The 17,921-nt window shown below is 36.9% G+C and overlaps 1 protein-coding gene across 5 annotated transcripts in view; it reads right to left on the bottom strand.

The window, feature by feature from the left end:
* The window catches only part of AAK1 (AP2 associated kinase 1), a 227,973-nt gene that overhangs the window by 12,320 nt on the left and 197,732 nt on the right, over positions 1-17,921 (bottom strand). For 4 of the 5 annotated variants that reach the window (XM_051975435.1, XM_051975433.1, XM_051975432.1 and 1 more), the window contains exons 14-17: positions 14,898-15,055; positions 11,266-11,388; positions 5,538-5,633; positions 671-772 (exon numbers count right to left, since the gene is read on the bottom strand). In XM_051975435.1, the coding sequence (XP_051831395.1) occupies positions 671-772; positions 5,538-5,633; positions 11,266-11,388; positions 14,898-15,055 (479 nt within the window). Of the gene's footprint in view, positions 1-670; positions 773-5,537; positions 5,634-8,613; positions 8,979-11,265; positions 11,389-14,897; positions 15,056-17,921 lie in introns of those variants that run through there. The other variant, XM_051975436.1, reaches the window with a different exon arrangement.

Raw genomic sequence — 17,921 nt, 5'->3', positions numbered from 1 at the left:
AAGAAGGATGTGACAGATAGTCCAAATGGATTATACCTTGATCAGACCACACTTTATAGTACATGTGTTTACAGATGTGCACAGAGATTGGTCCACACTCTATGTATGTTTATGACTGATTTTTGATCCATGGGTAATATTTTTAGGAAGACCATTGATCAGTTGAAGAATATCTAGAAGATCAAACAGTATTAAAATGACCTTGTGATCAGGCCATGTGAAGTTCAGAATAGATGAAGGATGTTGATCTCAATGAAGAAAAAGTTTGGGGGTGGGGGATATACTAATTTTACATTGAGTAAATATTAAATATTAAATAAGTGTTTGATTAAAATCATAACATTAAAAATTTCTTACCTAAAAAATATTTCACATGTAAAAGCATTTTTACAATGCTTTTGCTTGTAACAGTGTGTTTAAAAGACTGTAGTACAGCAATTTCATTTCGTGGATAGAGAAACTGAAGTTCAGAGATTTGCTAAGATAACACAGCTTTCCATATGCTACAGTGGCCTTCCATGCTTTGTTAGATTTTGCCATAGCTCAATAAAACACTGGGTTTCCTAAACAGCTTCCTAATTTTTTTACATAAAACTCTTGAAACACAAAAGCATGCAACCCACAGTGACACAACAGTGACAGAAAGGGAAGGATTTATTATTATTATTACCATTCACAGCATCTGAAGTGCTACCAAAGGGATCTGCCAGAGGTAAGAGATCAGGAAGGAGAAGTGAAGTACTGGGAGATTTGAGCCCCTCGATAAGCTTTTCTGGGTTAGAGAGAAAGGAAGGAGAAAGGAGAAAAATCAATGAAACAACAAAAGTAAAACTTGTCATTTCTCAACTTTAAAAGATACATCAAGGTTTCTTCAAACTGAGGGGGAATCCTAGCACATGGGAACATCACTAATAACAGAGTAACCACGAGCAGAAATCAGTGAATCAAAAAAGTACAGTTTGAAAAAGAGAAAATAAAAGCCACATGTTTCTCTGGTTTTGAGAACTAGGATCAAGTTATGTGAATATTCTAAAGAGCTGAGAAGCTATATTTTAGAAGGCAAAAAAATTCAGGGGAAAGAAACACTGAAAAGTGAGAGGTAACAAAGATCTTGAATGGAGAACAAATCATAGTGGAAAAGATCATTTAGTCTGGAGAACAAAAGACTTGGCTGAGGGAGGTAATATAACTAATGCATCAGTTATTAATTATATAATTATTATTATCATTATCATCATCACCGCAGCACTTTATCACAGTACCTAGCATCAAGTAGATGCTAAATGTTAGCTACAGAAAAGCTTTTCTTTTAGGTTGCCCGTCATGTGGAAGAAGGAATATACTTATTCTGTGTTGTTCCAAAAGACAGAATTTGGGCCAATCATTTAAAGGTGGCAAATTTTGGCTCATTATAGAAAGAACTCCCTAAACAATCAGAAAGATTCAACAGTGGAGCAGACTATTCCTTATTAGGGAACATGGAAGCAGAAGAAGGATCAGTACTCATTATCAGGGCTGCTATAGAGAGGATGTCTGTGTCATGATAAGAGATTGATCGAACTAGTCACACCCAGTTCTTGGATTCCATAATTTTAAAACTTTCCAAATGTCCATCAGAAATACTTCATTTTCAACCTAACTACAAAGGCAATATTGGCACAGCAATATTTTTTCCCCATAACCTCCAAACTCAGCATTTTGCAAAATTTAATTAAGATACAATTAAAACATCATTGACACCTATGCAAGTGTTTATAGTTGTGAAGTATTTTATATCAGGTGCTTAATTATTTGTGCTATTCTTGTGCTAGAGTGATAAGAACAGAAATAGGAAATATAGCTTTGAACAGGATGCTGGATTTGGGAGTCAAAAGACCTTGATTCATATACTGCACTAAGCATATGCTAGCTGGATGATCATGAACAAAACTGCTTAAAGTTGTTAAGTCAGTAAAATGAAGGTGGGTAGAGGGGAAATCTTTGTATTTGCTACCTCACAGGGTTGCTGTCCTAATGAAAACCTTTTGTAAACCTTGAAATGTGACTTATTATCTTTTACAAGACTATGACACCTCAGTCAATTTGTGAATGTAGAAACAGCATCATCAGAAGCAAAGTTTACAAAATATTTTTCTTTCCAAAATGGTCTAGAGGGTATGGCAAGAGTATCTGAGGTTAGGAGACCTGTGTTCAAATCCCCTCTGTATGATTGTGGACAAGCCATGTCACTTCAATCTGCTATTGGTTTTTCATCCATAAAAATGGAGAAGAATATTTATATTAGTTACTCACAAGGTTGTGAGCAAATTAATCTAGAAACCTTTAAGGAGACTGGGCATGGTGGTACATGCTAGTGATGCTGTTAATGGAGGAGGCTGAAGTTGGTGGATTGCTTGAGGAATTCTAACCTACAGTAGATTGACTTATCAAGTATAAATGTATTAGGTCCAGCTCTAATATGGTGAGTGACTGAAAATGGTGGGCTACTAGGTTGCCAAAGGAGAAGTCAGTATTACTATTGTTGTTATCATCATCATCATCATCTTGCTCAGTCACATGGCCTGGTATGGCCAGGATTTGATACTAGGCCTCTTGAGACTACAAGTTTTCAGAGTAAAGATTATCATCCAGAGAAATTTGGCTTATTTGCAGGAACTTTAGAAATCATTCAGTCCAAAGTCCCAAAGTTCCTGTGGGAAACTGAACATTGGGGAAAGATATATGGTTTGAAAAAGATCATATAGAGTAAGCAGTATAGCTTGGAGAAATCTCTAACGTGTATCAAGGTTATGATGCTTTCATATACAATAATAGTTGATGTTTATATAGTGCTTTAAAGTTTAAAAAGCACTTTTCTTCATTTATCTCATTTGATTCTCACAACAATTCTGTGAGATGATGCTATTACTATACCCAATTTAAAGATAAAGGAGGCCAGGAGGATCAACTTACTTGGGATCACAAAGCTAATAGTATTTGTTTTTAATTGTATTTTTTTATTTTTATTTTTGGTGAGGCAACCGAGGTTAAGTGACTTGCCCAGGATTATAACTAGTTAAGTGGTAAATGTCTGAGTCCACATTTGAATTCAGATCCTCCTGATTCCAGGACTGGTACTCTATCCACCATACTATCTAGCTGCTCCTACACAGTTAATAGTATTGGAAACAGAATTCAAACTCCTATCTCACAGATTGCAGATCCAATACTCTATCCACTAAATGCTTGAGTCACCTTAACTGAACATGGAGCTATTGTATTGCAAGAGGGAGTAGAAAGGGGAGCTCTAGTGGACAGAGTCTGTGTCACTTTAGGGGAATAATCACATTCTCATATGGGTTTATGGCAAAGGGATATGGCTTGACAGGGAGAAGTCCCTTGTACTTGTACTTCATTATTTAAGTTATGAGCTCCATAAAGGAGAGTTCTAACAACTCAAGTTTTACGTAATGGCAGAAAGGAGAGAGATGGAAGGAAAGAGAGGGAGAAGAAGAGGGGAGAAGATGGTGGGGGGGAAGAAAGATAGGAAGAGGCAGACAGAGACAGAGAGAATATGGGGGAAGTAAAGAGAAGGAAGGCAGGAATGGTGATGAGGGAATAAAAGAGAGAATAATGTAAGGAGATAGAAGAGCCAGAGGGGGGAAGGGAGAGAGGGAAAGACTGGGATGAACAGGGGAAGAAAGAGAATCTCTGAATTCAACTGTGTTAGCCTAAAGAAGACACTGGTCAAGAGAAGTCCAAGTTATGCAATATAGTAGAGAGAGTGCTGAATCAGGAGTTTCAAGTGTGAATCGAAGTTCTGATGCTTCTAAGCTATGTGACTCTAGTAGAAAGACAAATTAAGAGTCGGAGGATTTTAATCCCAACCTTGTTTTGTATAACTTTGGGCAAATCATTTCCCTTTTCTGACCCTGCTCCTCTCTTTCTTCTACTCTATAAAATCAAGGGAATGAAATAATCTTTAAGGACCCTCCAAGTTCTAAGTCTTGTTCTTGTCACTTAAACTCCTGGGACTTGGTTTCCTTGTCTGTAAAGTAGGAGAAGTAATATTTGCATTATCAATCTCACAGGCTTGCTTTGAAGAAAGTTCTCTAATCCTTCAGGTGCTACATGACTGGGAATTTATTTAACAAGTCTCAGGAGGATAATTCTGAAAGCAGTGCAGGGAAGGCCCTATGTGAAAGGGTCCCCCACACTAGGCCTATAATTTATTTGTTGCAGAATAGGCAGAATAGTTCATTTTTCTTTCTTTCCAATAAAACTGTCTTTTGAGACATTGTAGACAGCCTGCTTGCAAATGGAAATGTTGGGTTTCAGCCAAAATCCTTCCAAACGCAGAGATCGTCTCTTAGTTTCCAAGTTAGGGACTGAGACAAATAATGTGCAGCACTCACAAATAATAACACTTCAATAATTAAAATATCTATGATATAGTTCATGTAGGGGGTCCTCTCCAATAGAACCACCTGCAACACTTCTATAAATTAATAGATGATCTTGAGAGTGAGGGGGGAAAGCAGTTTCTGTAAGGCCACTTAGCAGCCAAGTATATTTATGGTTCAGTCATTCCTCTTAGACTTGAGAGGAAGGTTTGTCTTGTAGTCCAACATGTCAGCAAACATGTGAGCTGACAGGAAGGGGGTACTGCACACATTAGAAAGAGTAGAACAGGCAGGTCAGAGACACAATATCAGCCTTGTTATCCTGTCCCTACAGACCAATACCTGATTGTGGACATACAGCATTTATAACATAGCCCTTTTGTTTCCTAGTTGAAGAAAATGAAGAAGCTGCTTGACCCCAGAACAGATAATTAAGAGCAAGGGCTGAAAGACACCAAAAGGCAAACTGAGACTTGATGTGCCCATCACTGTGCTAGGCACTCCAGGATATGAAGACAAAAATGAGGAACTGTTTCTGCCTTTGAGGAACCGTTTCTAAATGGAATGGGCTACCTTGAGAAGTAGTGAGTTCTTTTTCCTGGGGGGTTTTCAAACTTAGGTTAGAGGACTACTTGTGAGGTATGTTGCAGAAGAAATTAATTTGCATGTGTGGTTTGGAAAACCTTTCCTTTCAATATTGGAATTCTGCATTTTTTTGAAGCCCAAAGGAGTTTAGTGAATTATCCAAGAATTACACAGCTAGCTGAGAGGCTGAGATGAGTCTAAAGCCAAAGTCTCCGATTTCCAGAAGTCAGTATTTTCTTCTGTCCCGTTTGGTATTGTTTTCAAAATTGGTGGGGGGGATAGGGTTGGGTAAGGCAATGAGTGAATGTGCATACGTGAGGTATGTCATTAATTTAGTGTGACCTTATTCCTCTGCAGATGCCACAAAGTCATTTCTTACACACCCTTGAAGCAATGTTCTGGAAGCAGTACAGTCTCACATTGGCTTTCATCCTTTTTCTCTTTCTCCCCAGCCCTTTCACAAATCCAAATTCTCTTCTTGAGACCTTAAAAATTAAGCTTTTGGAAAACAATGTGGAAATGGGTATTTATGCCCATTTCACCCCGATGTCCTGTCACAGTTTCCTTTACCTGGTGCATCAGGTACTGGGAGAGGGATGAAAGGATCAGACACATTCAGAAGAGGAGGGCTAGCATCCAGACCAAGCACATCTTTCGTTTTTTCAGCTGGAAGGTTGAGTAGTGGCCAAAGATAAAGAGAGAAAAAGAAAGAGAAAAGCAGAAAACATCAAGAAGCTATGTAAGGTTTTTCCTGCCCAGATAATTATTTTACCTAAGAGCCAACAAGGCTTCCTGTGGTCTAAGCAGGAGCAATAGTATTGGAGGGAAGGGAAGGAGAGAAGGAGAGACGAACAGAGGACAAAAGGGACAATCTGTTTAGATTTAAACCAGTCTTACTGCAGTGGTCCTTCAGTGTTTACAACTGGATCATAGAACACTTCTGTAGGCAGACATCTCGTCACCATAGTGATACTAGCAGAATATTTACATGAATCCTTGAATTTCACCTCTTCCAGAAGGAAGGACTATTAATCCATCTCTCTCCCCCTTCTTGGAACTCCCATAGACTTACTGTCTGGATCAGGTGTTTTGGTACTTAACTATATCCTTTTTTCTACATTTTACAGAGCTTGATTTTCACTGGCCTAGGCACTTCCTTTATTGATGTGATCACATCTAATCATATATTGTTTCCTATGATTATCTGCATTCTGAGTGTGGAGTATTTTCCCAACTAGACTAGGTTGAATCACATCAGAAGGGAAAAATACTTGCTGAATGAACTGAGATAGGGGTATGATTTCTCTCAAATCAGTAGGATATTCCTGGCATATTGTTTATAATCGTATTAAAATGTAAGTCAGCAAACAAGCATTTGTTAATCACCTACTATGTTCTGAGGATGTAAAGGAAGGCAAAAGTCAGCCCGCCCATGCTTTCTGGAGAGACAGCAGCACACAAACAACTGTAAACAATTAAGATGTGTACAAGATAAATTGGAGATAACCAACAGAGGGAAAGGACTACATAACAGAGAATCAAGAAAGGATAGACAGTGGGATTTTAGTTGAGACTTAAAGGAATCAGGAAATAGAGATGAAGGGAGAAAATTCGAGGCATGGGGGATAATGAAAATACTTAGAGGAATCAGTATTTAAAGCAGAGTGTGTGTATGTTTCAAACGAGACAAACATAGAGATCTCGAAACCAAAATGATATAATACAAAGGACACTGGCATTGCAGTCAAGAAATCCTTGGTTCAAATATTGCCTTTGATGGTAATTACCTGTGTGATTTTTAGCACTTAACTCATTAGGATTCTATCTGACTAGATGATCTCTGAGGTCCCTCATGACCTCTGCTCCATATAAAGGAAGACTTATTGGGATTATATGTCTTACATCAGTGGTGTCAACCTCAAATAGAAACAGGCTCCATTAATCTCTACATAAAGATCTTGATGAATCGTTTATTAACTTAGTTTTAAGATGTAACATTATCTATATTTTAATAATTTTTATTTTGTAAAATATTTCCAATAATATTTTCATCTAGTTTGAGCCTCTGTACTTAAGCCATAACTGTTTCACACTTCTGCCTTAATCCATGATCTAAACATGGGAGTTTCTTAACCACCTTATCCATCTAATCATAAGAGTTCCATATGTTAGGATCCAACACTTGTTTGTTTGTTTTTTTTAATGTTTTTATCATTTTATTTCTACATAAATGATGTCCTTGGTGATTTTGTATATTTTATTCTATAACAGAAAAAGAAATTATTCTAAGGAGTCCATGGGCTGCCAAAAGGGGCCCAAGACATAAAAAAGGTCAAGACTTCTTAGTGCAACTTGTCCATGTCTGCAGATATGAAATGACCAAGAAGTTGTTACTCACCCAAGGTCATCCAGGTTATTTGTCACAGTATGAAGAGCAGAACCTAGACTCTCAGGGTGCTTTAACACTGCATTTTTGACTTTCACAGGAACAAGCTTGAAGAGATTCTAGAGGGTCTTCTAGTCCAACCTCCTTATTTATAGACAAGAAATGGAGCCTTTAGGTGACTTAAAAGTCATATAGGGAGTCATGTGGCTAAACATAATAGCTGAAATCAATCTTCTAATTCTAAACCCAGGGCTTTTCCCTCCTATACCATACTGCTTCCTCCAGCCACAGCTTCTCTCTGTGTGTTTACTAGAAAAGAACAAGACTTTTACTAATTTAAAAATGAAACTGGGGAGTTGAGTTGTCAAAAGGCAGGACTTGTTTTAATCACCATTCCCAATCTGCTAAAAATCTGAGAATCCACAGCTCCATTTCCTTTGATATTTGCACCAGAAAAGGTGTTTAAAAGAAACCCTTGCCCAAAGATTGTGCTTATTAGCTTCCTTGGCAGATGATCTGGGCTTAATAAAGGTCTGTGCCTGTGCGATTTTCACAGCCTCCTTTCCTTTTTTTGAAGGCAAATGAGCATTTTCCTTGGCCAAAGGACGAAGGACATAACAATCTAGAATTATTTTGTGACAAAAAAATTAGGGAATGTCCTAAATAAAGATCACAGAAAAACTAATGTAAAAATGAAAGTCCTTCAAAAAGTTTCAAACTTAGTTATGCAACTTTTTGTTGCAACTTTGTTATGTAACTGAACTACATTAATTGGTAATGCCTTTTCTGGAAAGCAACCATTACATATTATTTATCATGGTATCCCCAACAAGGCTTTTCACATGCTAACTGCTTAAAAAATATTTGTTGAATTTTCTATCTGCCTCTCTGGAAATAGATGGCCTGCTTCAGTAAATAGTGGGTTTCACTTTTCTGGAAGTCTGCAAGAACGATAATGATAGTGAAATTTCCAAAGCACTTATCATATGTTAAGTACTATATTATCTCATTTAAGTCCTGGGAGGGAGGTGCTATTATTCCCTCCATCTTATAGATAGCATAGTTTTATCCATTTAGGGGCCACATTGTAGAGGGGATTTTAGTTCAGATATGGGTAGGGCTATCTTAGACAGCTATGTAAGATCCCTTCTAACTCTTGTGTTATGGGACTCTATGTGTGTGTGTGTGTGTGTGTATATATATATATATCTTAATAGATATTTAGATATTAAATAACTGGAATTAAACCTAAAATGAAAAAAAACCACTTGGGATAGATTCTGGGTTCAACCATTTAATTAACTCCATTGCTGATTTTTGAAAACTTCTTGAATTTTTGGTGTCTTTGTAATGGTAAAATACAAGAAATATGAAGGCTTGAAGGTACGTTAAATGAAGATATAAAAAGAACTGGGTTGACCTTTCTCCTTCTGCTCTTCTGAAGTCAGTCTTTGAAATCTGTATTCTGGGTTTCTTGGGTAAGAAAAGGAGATCCATTGGACCAACACTTTCTACGCCCTCAAATAACATGTTGGCTTCTGAGGAAGCCAAGAGTTTTTGGGAGAATGTTGGTCAACGTACAGCTCTAGAGATTCTGGGGTTTCTTCTGAATTTCATGCACAGCCCTTAAAGCAAGTGCAGAGAAATAAAACATTAAAAAAAGCATAGTGAGATATCAAAAATTATACCTAAAATGAACATATGGATAATATCATTTCTACTCAGCAGAATTAAATGAATTAGTAACCTGGAGGAAAAAAATGACTAAGGGTCTTTGTCAAGACTAGAAAAATCTTGTTACTTAGCCTTGTTTAGTTTTAGCTACTCATATTTTAGATCTTGAAATATATTTTCTTCCAGATAGAAAACAAAATCAGTGAATGGGATCCCATGAGAAAATGTCATCATCTCAAGGGCAGGACTTGTCTTTATACCTCCCTACAAGTTACTCCAAATTTTATCCATATACCTAGTAGGCAGGTATCAAAAAATATTTGTTGATGATGGCATCTGAAATGTCTCAACTCATTTTCTTTTGGTTTTTATTTTACTTGGTATTCTTTGAATCAGTTTGCTTTTCAATTTAATTCAATCTGATTCAGCTCAAGTCAATATTTAGGTGCCTACCATGTTCAAGGCAGAATAGTAAGCAGGAGAGATACAGAAACAAAATTGTTCTGAAAGAATTTATGTTCTATTGGGGAAGTACAATGTAAACAAAAATGTAAATATAAGCTCTACAAAGTTACAGAAATATATTTCAAGAAGGGAAAAATAATAACAACTGGCAAGGGGGTTAGGGATCAAGAAAGGCGTAATATAGGAGATGGCACTTAATTGAGTCTTAAAGGAAACCTGGGGATTATAAAAGATGGCAGTGAGGAGGGAATATACAGAAGCAGGGGCATAGCTTTGCACAATCATGGAGGCAGGAAATGGAATGCTGCCAGCAGACCAATTTCACTCTTTTGTTTTTAAAATAAAGTGAGTTGGGAGCACACAATAAGACTGGAGTGAATTAAGGAGTCAATATATGAGTACTTTACTGTACAAAGAAAAAAGCATTTATTCTAAATTCCATTAGTGTTATACTATATTGCTTATGCTTCTATTCTTTAAATTGGCTTTAATTCTTTTAGAATTTTGAAAAAGACATTTATTTAGCAAAAATATCTTATCCTCTCATTTTCTAATTTATTATTTAGCTCAAATACCCTAATCCTGTTCTCCTCATCATAAGCATGGTCTGGAACAAGAGTATCCCCAATATTTTTGTGGTCTATGCTCACAGTTGAAGCACTAAGATTGATTCTTAAGAGTTTAGGAGAAAGGTAGAGGATTTTATAGGGAAAGGGTGGGGGAAGGGAAGTCACAGCTAGAAAACACTACTTCTCACTCACTCTTCCCTACACTTCACCTGCTTCACCTCCATTTCAAGTAGAAAGTGGATGGGGAGGATATTAATTTCTTTCTGACTAGATGAGAACACTGTCTCTAAGAAGCAAAGTCCAGGAGTAAGCACTGGAATCTAGATTCAACATGTAGCTTCTAGATGTGAATGAATAGTCTTTGGATTAGAGGTAAATATCTAACACTTAAGGGTTCCTAAATTCAGCCTAGAGAGATTAAGGAAAAGCAAGTGATTAACTAAATATAGTGAACCTTCTCTAGGAAGGAAAAATTTCTTTTGTTAACATGTTAGACATTTTATGCTAGCAAAGATCTAAAATATCTGTTTAAGTCTTTGCCTATGACAGAGAAAGTTTAAGTATTTTATGAGAACACCTGTCTGTCTTGTTGCATCACCTCATTCCTTTAAATGGCAACACATTACTCATATACTATTTTATGTTTCTATCAAATCCTTGTAGGTAAAGAAAAAGGTCAGGTCTCACCATTTTGCTTAGACTACAAGTTCAGGATCTAAGGAATTACTGATTCCCATTACTGATCCACATGGGAATTTTGAATTGCTCTGTTTTTGATACAAGTTGATTGACTCCTCCTTAGGAAACTTGATGGTTACTCATTCCTGGGGACTCACCATATTTAATTTGTCCAGACACTCAATCAGCACAGCCCACTGCACCTAAGAACTCTGTAGACTAAAAGAGTCACCAGCTTGAGACTCCCTGATCACTGGAATCACAGCTTGTGCCACCATATCCAGCCACCTAGTCCTCTAAAATATTCATCCATCAAATTCATGTATGCAAGGAATTCACTCAATGGAGATGCTTCTCTGTTACTCACTCACAAATTCTCTGGCGATCTCTGACTACCTCCCACCTCCCATACAGCTTGAGTTCAGAAACATGAATCACCAAAAATGTATAGGGCTTGCTGGCAAGCAATGTATATAATACCAATAACAGGAAAACTACTTTTCCTTTAAGGATTAATCACCCTTACCTGTTCCAGTTCCAGAAGAAAAGGAGGAGGAGCCAAAAGCATCTGCTTGAGTAGTGGCTGTACCTGGTTGAAAGCCTGGGATCAAACTCTCTGCTGAACCACCAAGTTTCTCAGGAGGTTTGCCTAGAGTAGCAAAACATACAAATAGCTATGAGTGTACACATCCAATATTCTAGATCTTCTAGATGTTCCTGTTTGATTCTCAGATGTTATGACAATATAACTCATCTGGCAAGCTCAAATTTGAGGAATACAATTCAGAAGTCAGAAGCAATGGGAGGAAAATCTCTAAGCAGGCAAAATAACAGAAATTAGAAAAGTTTGTGTGGCAAAAGTCAAGTAACTTTAGTTCCAGTTTCAACAATAAGCTTCAGCTTCCTCATCTATTAATGAGGAGAATGATAATTGTACTATCTAACTCACAAGATTGTTATAAGACAATCACTTTATAAATTTTTAGGGGATATTTAAATATGTTATTGTTATTATCTGTACAGTGAAAAAGGCATCAAGTTCTTATACAGAACATATTTTCCATTTTAAATGGAATTCTAAAAGTTCTTAATTCCTAACCCATTTTATATGGTTATTGTTCAGTCATTTTAATCATGTCTGATTCTTGGTTACCCCATTTGGGGTTTTCTTTGAAAAGAAACTGGAGTAGTTTGCCATTTCCTTCTCCAGTTCATTTTACAGATGAGAAACTGAAGCAAATTGGTTAAGTGACAGTAAGTCTCATATGAGGCTGGACTTAAAGTTAAAATATTTTCCTGATTCCAAGCTTATTGCTCTATCCATTGCACCACCTAGTTGTCCTCAATGTATATTAGAAACAACAAATGAAAATGGGTAAGAGGGCACAGAATCTTGACAAAGTCTAACTCTTTCTTATGTTTCAGTGGGGTATGGAAGTGACACTAGGTTCTTAAAGGTTATTCCCATGGAACACAATCTCTGAACCATTCTACAAAATTAGAGAAACTTTAAGCACGGACCCAAACATAGACTCTCTGATTTGAACACCAGCTTAGCGAAGTAAGAAAAGGTTCATTGGCAATAGCCACCTAAACAAATCTTTATGTAATGAATTCTTTGGCCATGGCAACTCAAGAGACAAAGAAAAATGCAAAAGGGATCTCCATGTTATGGGATGCTATATCTGAAGTGATATGGCAAAGTAGTGAGAAAATGAAATAGAGGATACACATTTTTTAGAATATCCATCAAAATCAACTTAACTGTTGATGTGCTAAGTGCTTAATTTTTGTTCATTTACCAGTATATTGATAAAAAGTGGACTATGAACAGTGGTCATTCTTTCTATACATGAAACCAAAATATATGTAATGCAATAATGGCCCATAGGTTCTCCTTAAAGAGATAAATAAAAGGATTGGTTTTACTGGATACCCAAAGGCAACAAGAAACAATTTCATGGGGCATTTGATTATCCTGTCTTGATGTTCTTATGATAAGCGTGAGCAAAAAGACCATCCTAAAGATAACTTCAGCACTTTATTGCAACAGACAGAAGAAAATATACTAAGAATTTCACAAGATCCTCCAAACCCCGATAACATATACTTCAGTACTTGGTGATTTCAGTGAAACTGTGGGCATAGGGGAAGGCAATAAAAAAATAAGGAAATTGAGTGGAGAAATATGAAAAAGTCTAAGATTTGTAAGATACTAAGAAGTTTTTACAATTGTATATCATCATTACTTTCTTCAAGAAAAAAGACAGAAGATATGGCAAACTAACAAATATCACATACACACACACATGCCCCTCTTTTTTTTTTTAAATAACTTTTTATTGACAGAACCCATGACAAGGTAATTTTTTACAACATTATCCCTTGCACTCACTTCTGTTCCATTTCCCCTCCCTCCCTCCATCCCCTCTCCCAAATGGCAAGCAGTCCTATGCATGTTAAATATGTCATAGTATATCCTAGATACAGAAGATAGAAATAACTTGGGAAGAAAAACAAAAATGCAAACAGTTTACATTCATTTCCTAGTGTCCTTTCTTTGGGTGTAGCTGCTTCTGTCCATCATTGATCAATTGAAACTCAGTTAAGTCTCTTTGTCAAAGAAATCCACTTCCATCAGAATACATCCTCATACAGTATCGTTGTTGAAGTATATAATGATCTCCTGGTTCTGCTCATTTCACTTAGCATCAGTTCATGTAAGTCTCTCCAAGCCTCTCTGTATTCATCCCGCTGGTCATTTCTTACAGAACAATAATATTCCATAACATTCATATACCACAAATTACCCAGCCATTCTCCAATTGACAGGCATCCATTCAGTTTCCAATTTCTGGCCACTACAAAGAGGACTGCCACAAACATTGTGGCACATACAGGTCCCTTTCCCTTCTTTAAGATCTCTTTGGGATATAAGTCCAGTAGAAACACTGCTAGATCAGAGGGTATGCACAATTTGATAATTTTTTGGACATAATTCCAGATTGCTCTCCAGAATGGTTGGATTCGTTCACAACTCCACCAAAATGCAACAGTGTCCCAGTTTTCCCGCATCCCCTCCAACATTTGTCATTATTTTTTCCTGTCATCTTAGCCAATCTGATAGGTGTGTAGTGATATCTCAAAGTTGTCTTAATTTGCATTTCTCTGATCAATAGTGATTTGGAACACTCTTTTATATGAATGGAAATAGTTTCAATTTCATCATCTGAAAATTGTCTGCTCATATCCTTTGACCATTTATCAATTGGAGAATGACACATGCCCCTCTTAACTTATATGAAACAACTGGTTACTGATATACTCTACAGAGTTACAGAATCAAAAAGCTAGAAATGATATAGAAGCCTCTAGTACAACTCATACCTAGACAAGAATCCTCTTTACTTCATTCCCAAGAAGTGTCTATCCAAAATTTCTTGGAAATCCTCTAGTGAATCCTAACCTTGTCTCTTTGTCATTTCTATCCTTCCAAAGAAACAATTTAAAAAGGGCATTTGAGAAGACAATATAAACAAACCCATCTATATACCTATCTTCTCCCTATAATCTCATATTTGAATATAATTTACAATTATTTGAAGTCATTCTTGATGAAAATTTGAGAAGAGACCAAGTAGTCTTTTGCAAATGATTTTCAACATAGGTCAGATATTCAATCAATTAAATATGTTTACTGATTACAAAATGCATTTCTTAGGATAAAAAGATCATAGAACTAGAGCTGAAAGTGATCTCTAATTCCTTCATTTTATAAAAAGACATTGAGGTCAAAAGAGTTTAACTAACTTGTCCAAAGTCACAAGCATACCAAAAAAAAAAAAAAAAAAAAGGATAGCATAGGTAATCAGAATTTCTTGAGAATAGTGTGGATTTAGTGTACTAGGCAAAAATACTTTCTTTCCCTCAAACTTAAAAGGTTTTATTTGCAAAAATTTGTTGGCAAGGGAAACACACAGAAATGTCATATATAAATATATAATTATATATAATATAGCCAATATATTATATATATACATATATGTGTATATATATAAAAAATAAGGTACATCTACAAAATAAATATGGGAGCACATATTACTTGGTTTCTTTTGTGGGATATTTACTGGCATGGATAACTGGACATTTGCCACTTACCATCGCCAAGTTTTGCAAAGTCTTTGTTCAACAGTTCCTCAGCTGTGAGTTTGGAGAAATTGTCATCATCAAAGGGATTCCAAGTGGAGCCTTCAGAAGGGTTGTAAACGTTTTGCTGAGAGGTCCGGGGAGAACCCGATGGAGTAGTGGATGCAGACCTAAAAGTTCCCCGACACAAAACAAAAGTTGTGAGTAAAAGCTGATCAAGAGGAATATAGGATTTTAAGCTTTAGGGATGTGATCAATGCTGAACTTTAGGAAGTCTATAAGACTTTGGACGAGTAGGGTATTCAGATTGGAAAGGGAAGAGAGTGAAAGGTATCTTTCACTCAGTCTCACCATTTCATTTAATATAAACATTCTCCTAACTTCAGAATAAAACTATATTCCCTGAGCTGATTGGGTTTGAATCTTGGCACTGTCTGTGACAATCAGTCAGTCACTGAGCACTGTGCTAAGTGCTGGTACATAAAGGCAAAAACAACCCCTACTCTCCAGGAACTCACATTTTAATCAGGAAGATAGCATGCAAATAACTAAGTAGGTATATGGTATATAAGGTATATATGGAAGGTAATCTCAGAGGGGAAGGCACTAGTAATTAGAAAGTTCAGGAATGGCTTTCTTCAGATGGAATTTGAGCTGAGTCTAGAAGGAATATTAATATATTATTTATTATACACTAACTTCCCAATTCCTCAATCTATCCTTTTCCCATGGCCTCTTTTATATTCCACCTTTGCTACAGACAAATGGCCACTCCCTTGATATTGTCTAAATGATCACTTATGTTTTTGTGATATAGGTCCTGTGATCCTCTCTTGAAATCAGTTCCTGCTCTAGCCTCTCCCATCCCCAATACAACTATTCAAAATATAAACATTTTCTACCAAATATCTCTTTGGTTTAAGTTTCTTTAAGGGTTTTTCATTTTGTAAAACATTCCCCTTCCATTTAGATCTTACTGAGGATATTAAAACAAAAACCAAACTGTCCCTACTCTCAAGTAGCTTAAAAATCAACCTCCACACAAATTTTGAGTCTCTGCTCTTCCCTTCCAACCCAGCCCTCTCCCAAACTCCAGCCAAGGTCTTGGTAGCCCACAAAATCTTGGGCTAGTTTACACTGTGTTTTGTTAGGATACCCTGTACCCTGAGTACATATACAAGAACCGACCATGTTCCAGAAACAGGATATGCACCAAATATAAGTGGCTGGTTCTTTCCCCTTATTTCTATGATCTGTTCACATGGCACAAACTGGAATTGGCTTTTCTGGCCCCTTCATTCAATTGCCTAGGTGAATTCTGTAACCTCACAGGGGTTTGCCTCTCCTAAACTATAATTTTCACCTTAGAATGGTAAAGTTGGGAGATAGTGTAGTGTAGGGGAAAAACTGCTGGGAATTAGATTCAACAAATTAGAATTGAATCCTGGTTCTATCAGAAGCTTTGTGGTAAGTCCCTTTCCCTCTTTAGCACAGCTTATGTAAGTATTATGTAAAGCACCATTCCACCATTAATATTTTCCAAGGTTAACTCTTCCCACAGCTGTTCTACTGGGAATAGTCTCTTGATTGGTCTCACTTATGCTGCAGTTTCCTGAGGACAGCGAAGACTTCCCATCTGCTTTAGACTTGATCATTTGTTTTGTCCTTTATCTATGAATGCAGAATTGGGGGCCTTCAGGACTCCTATAGCAGGAGGTAGTGACCATGCTAAAAAACAAAGGAATGGTTGCTTTCCAAAGCAATTAGAGTACCTTCAGCTGCTCGCCACCAATCAAGACAAATTTTCAGATTGCATTGAAGTCATAATTTTGTATCTTGACAAATTCTGGCCAAGTCAGAATTGAGATTTCCCTTCCTACTGACATGTAACCCCTTTGGGTAGCTATTATGAACTGGTCTATGAGCCAGCACTTGTAGAAGAACAGAAACTGTCACATACTTTGCAGGTGCTTTCTGGGCTGGAGCCAGGGTTCAACCTGGACTGAAATCATGCTTTTGAATCAGGTTGTAAGCAGGTACAAAAAAAATCTGTGATGAACTAATTAGTTTAGATGGAAATCCAGAAACTTGATCAAAGGGCTCAAGATGGAAGACTATATCCACTCCATTGTTCTTGGTCTGACCTACCTATTCTATATGTTGGAGCTTCACTGGGAATCCCAAAGCCAACTCTGAGAAACCCACACAAATGTGGTATTCCTGATTCTAGCTCATGACCATGGTACATTTGTATTATGTTCAGATTTGTCTGGTTCAGCTGTCCTACCCAAAGGATGGTAAAGGGAAATGACTGAATTCTCTGATAAAGGAATTTTTGATAGTAGAACTATCTTCCTTTTAATCCTTATTCTTTAGAACATAGGCAGCTAGTTATCCAGTTCTTCCAGTTGGTCTAGAGCTTCTCAGTTATATGGAACTCTAGGAGGTCATCCTCATCAATTCTGGGCTTCTAGAAACTTTATGAATCTTAACTGGATTCAGATAGGGTTAAATGACTCCAAGAACTGGAATTCCAGCTGGATTCAAAGCAATTCTATGGTCCATTATTGGATTCCCCTGAAATGGGTACATTTGTTCTCTTTGCCTATAAATAGAAGATATCATAGGCCCTAATGAATCAGCAAAATCTGACTTGATTTCCTTGTATTTCACTAGTTATGCTATAACTTGGGTTCATGGGAAGCTTGTGGCAGATTGCTTTTACTATTTTACCTGCTTGAAGCAATACTCATGCCTGGACCAATTCACTAGCCTGCAAAGGCTGGTCTCCCTCAGTCAATAAGTTTCCTGTTGCTCCCAAGATCAAAAGTCCTTCACAATCTAGCTCCTTCCTACCTGGGCAGTTTTCTGGTACTGCCCTGAATCCTACAATGTACTCTGCTATCCAATGATACTTTTTTTCCATGCTCAGGATATGCCATTTCCAGACTCCTACTCTCCAGACTTCCTATGCTTTGATCTTTGGCTTCCTTCAAGTCCCAGATAAAATCCTATTTCCTATGAATCCTCTTTATA

The sequence above is a fragment of the Antechinus flavipes genome, chromosome 2 (assembly GCF_016432865.1).
Source record: "Antechinus flavipes isolate AdamAnt ecotype Samford, QLD, Australia chromosome 2, AdamAnt_v2, whole genome shotgun sequence".
In the NCBI taxonomy this organism is placed as follows: domain Eukaryota; kingdom Metazoa; phylum Chordata; class Mammalia; order Dasyuromorphia; family Dasyuridae; genus Antechinus; species Antechinus flavipes.
This window is presented reverse-complemented; position numbering and strand designations above follow the sequence as displayed.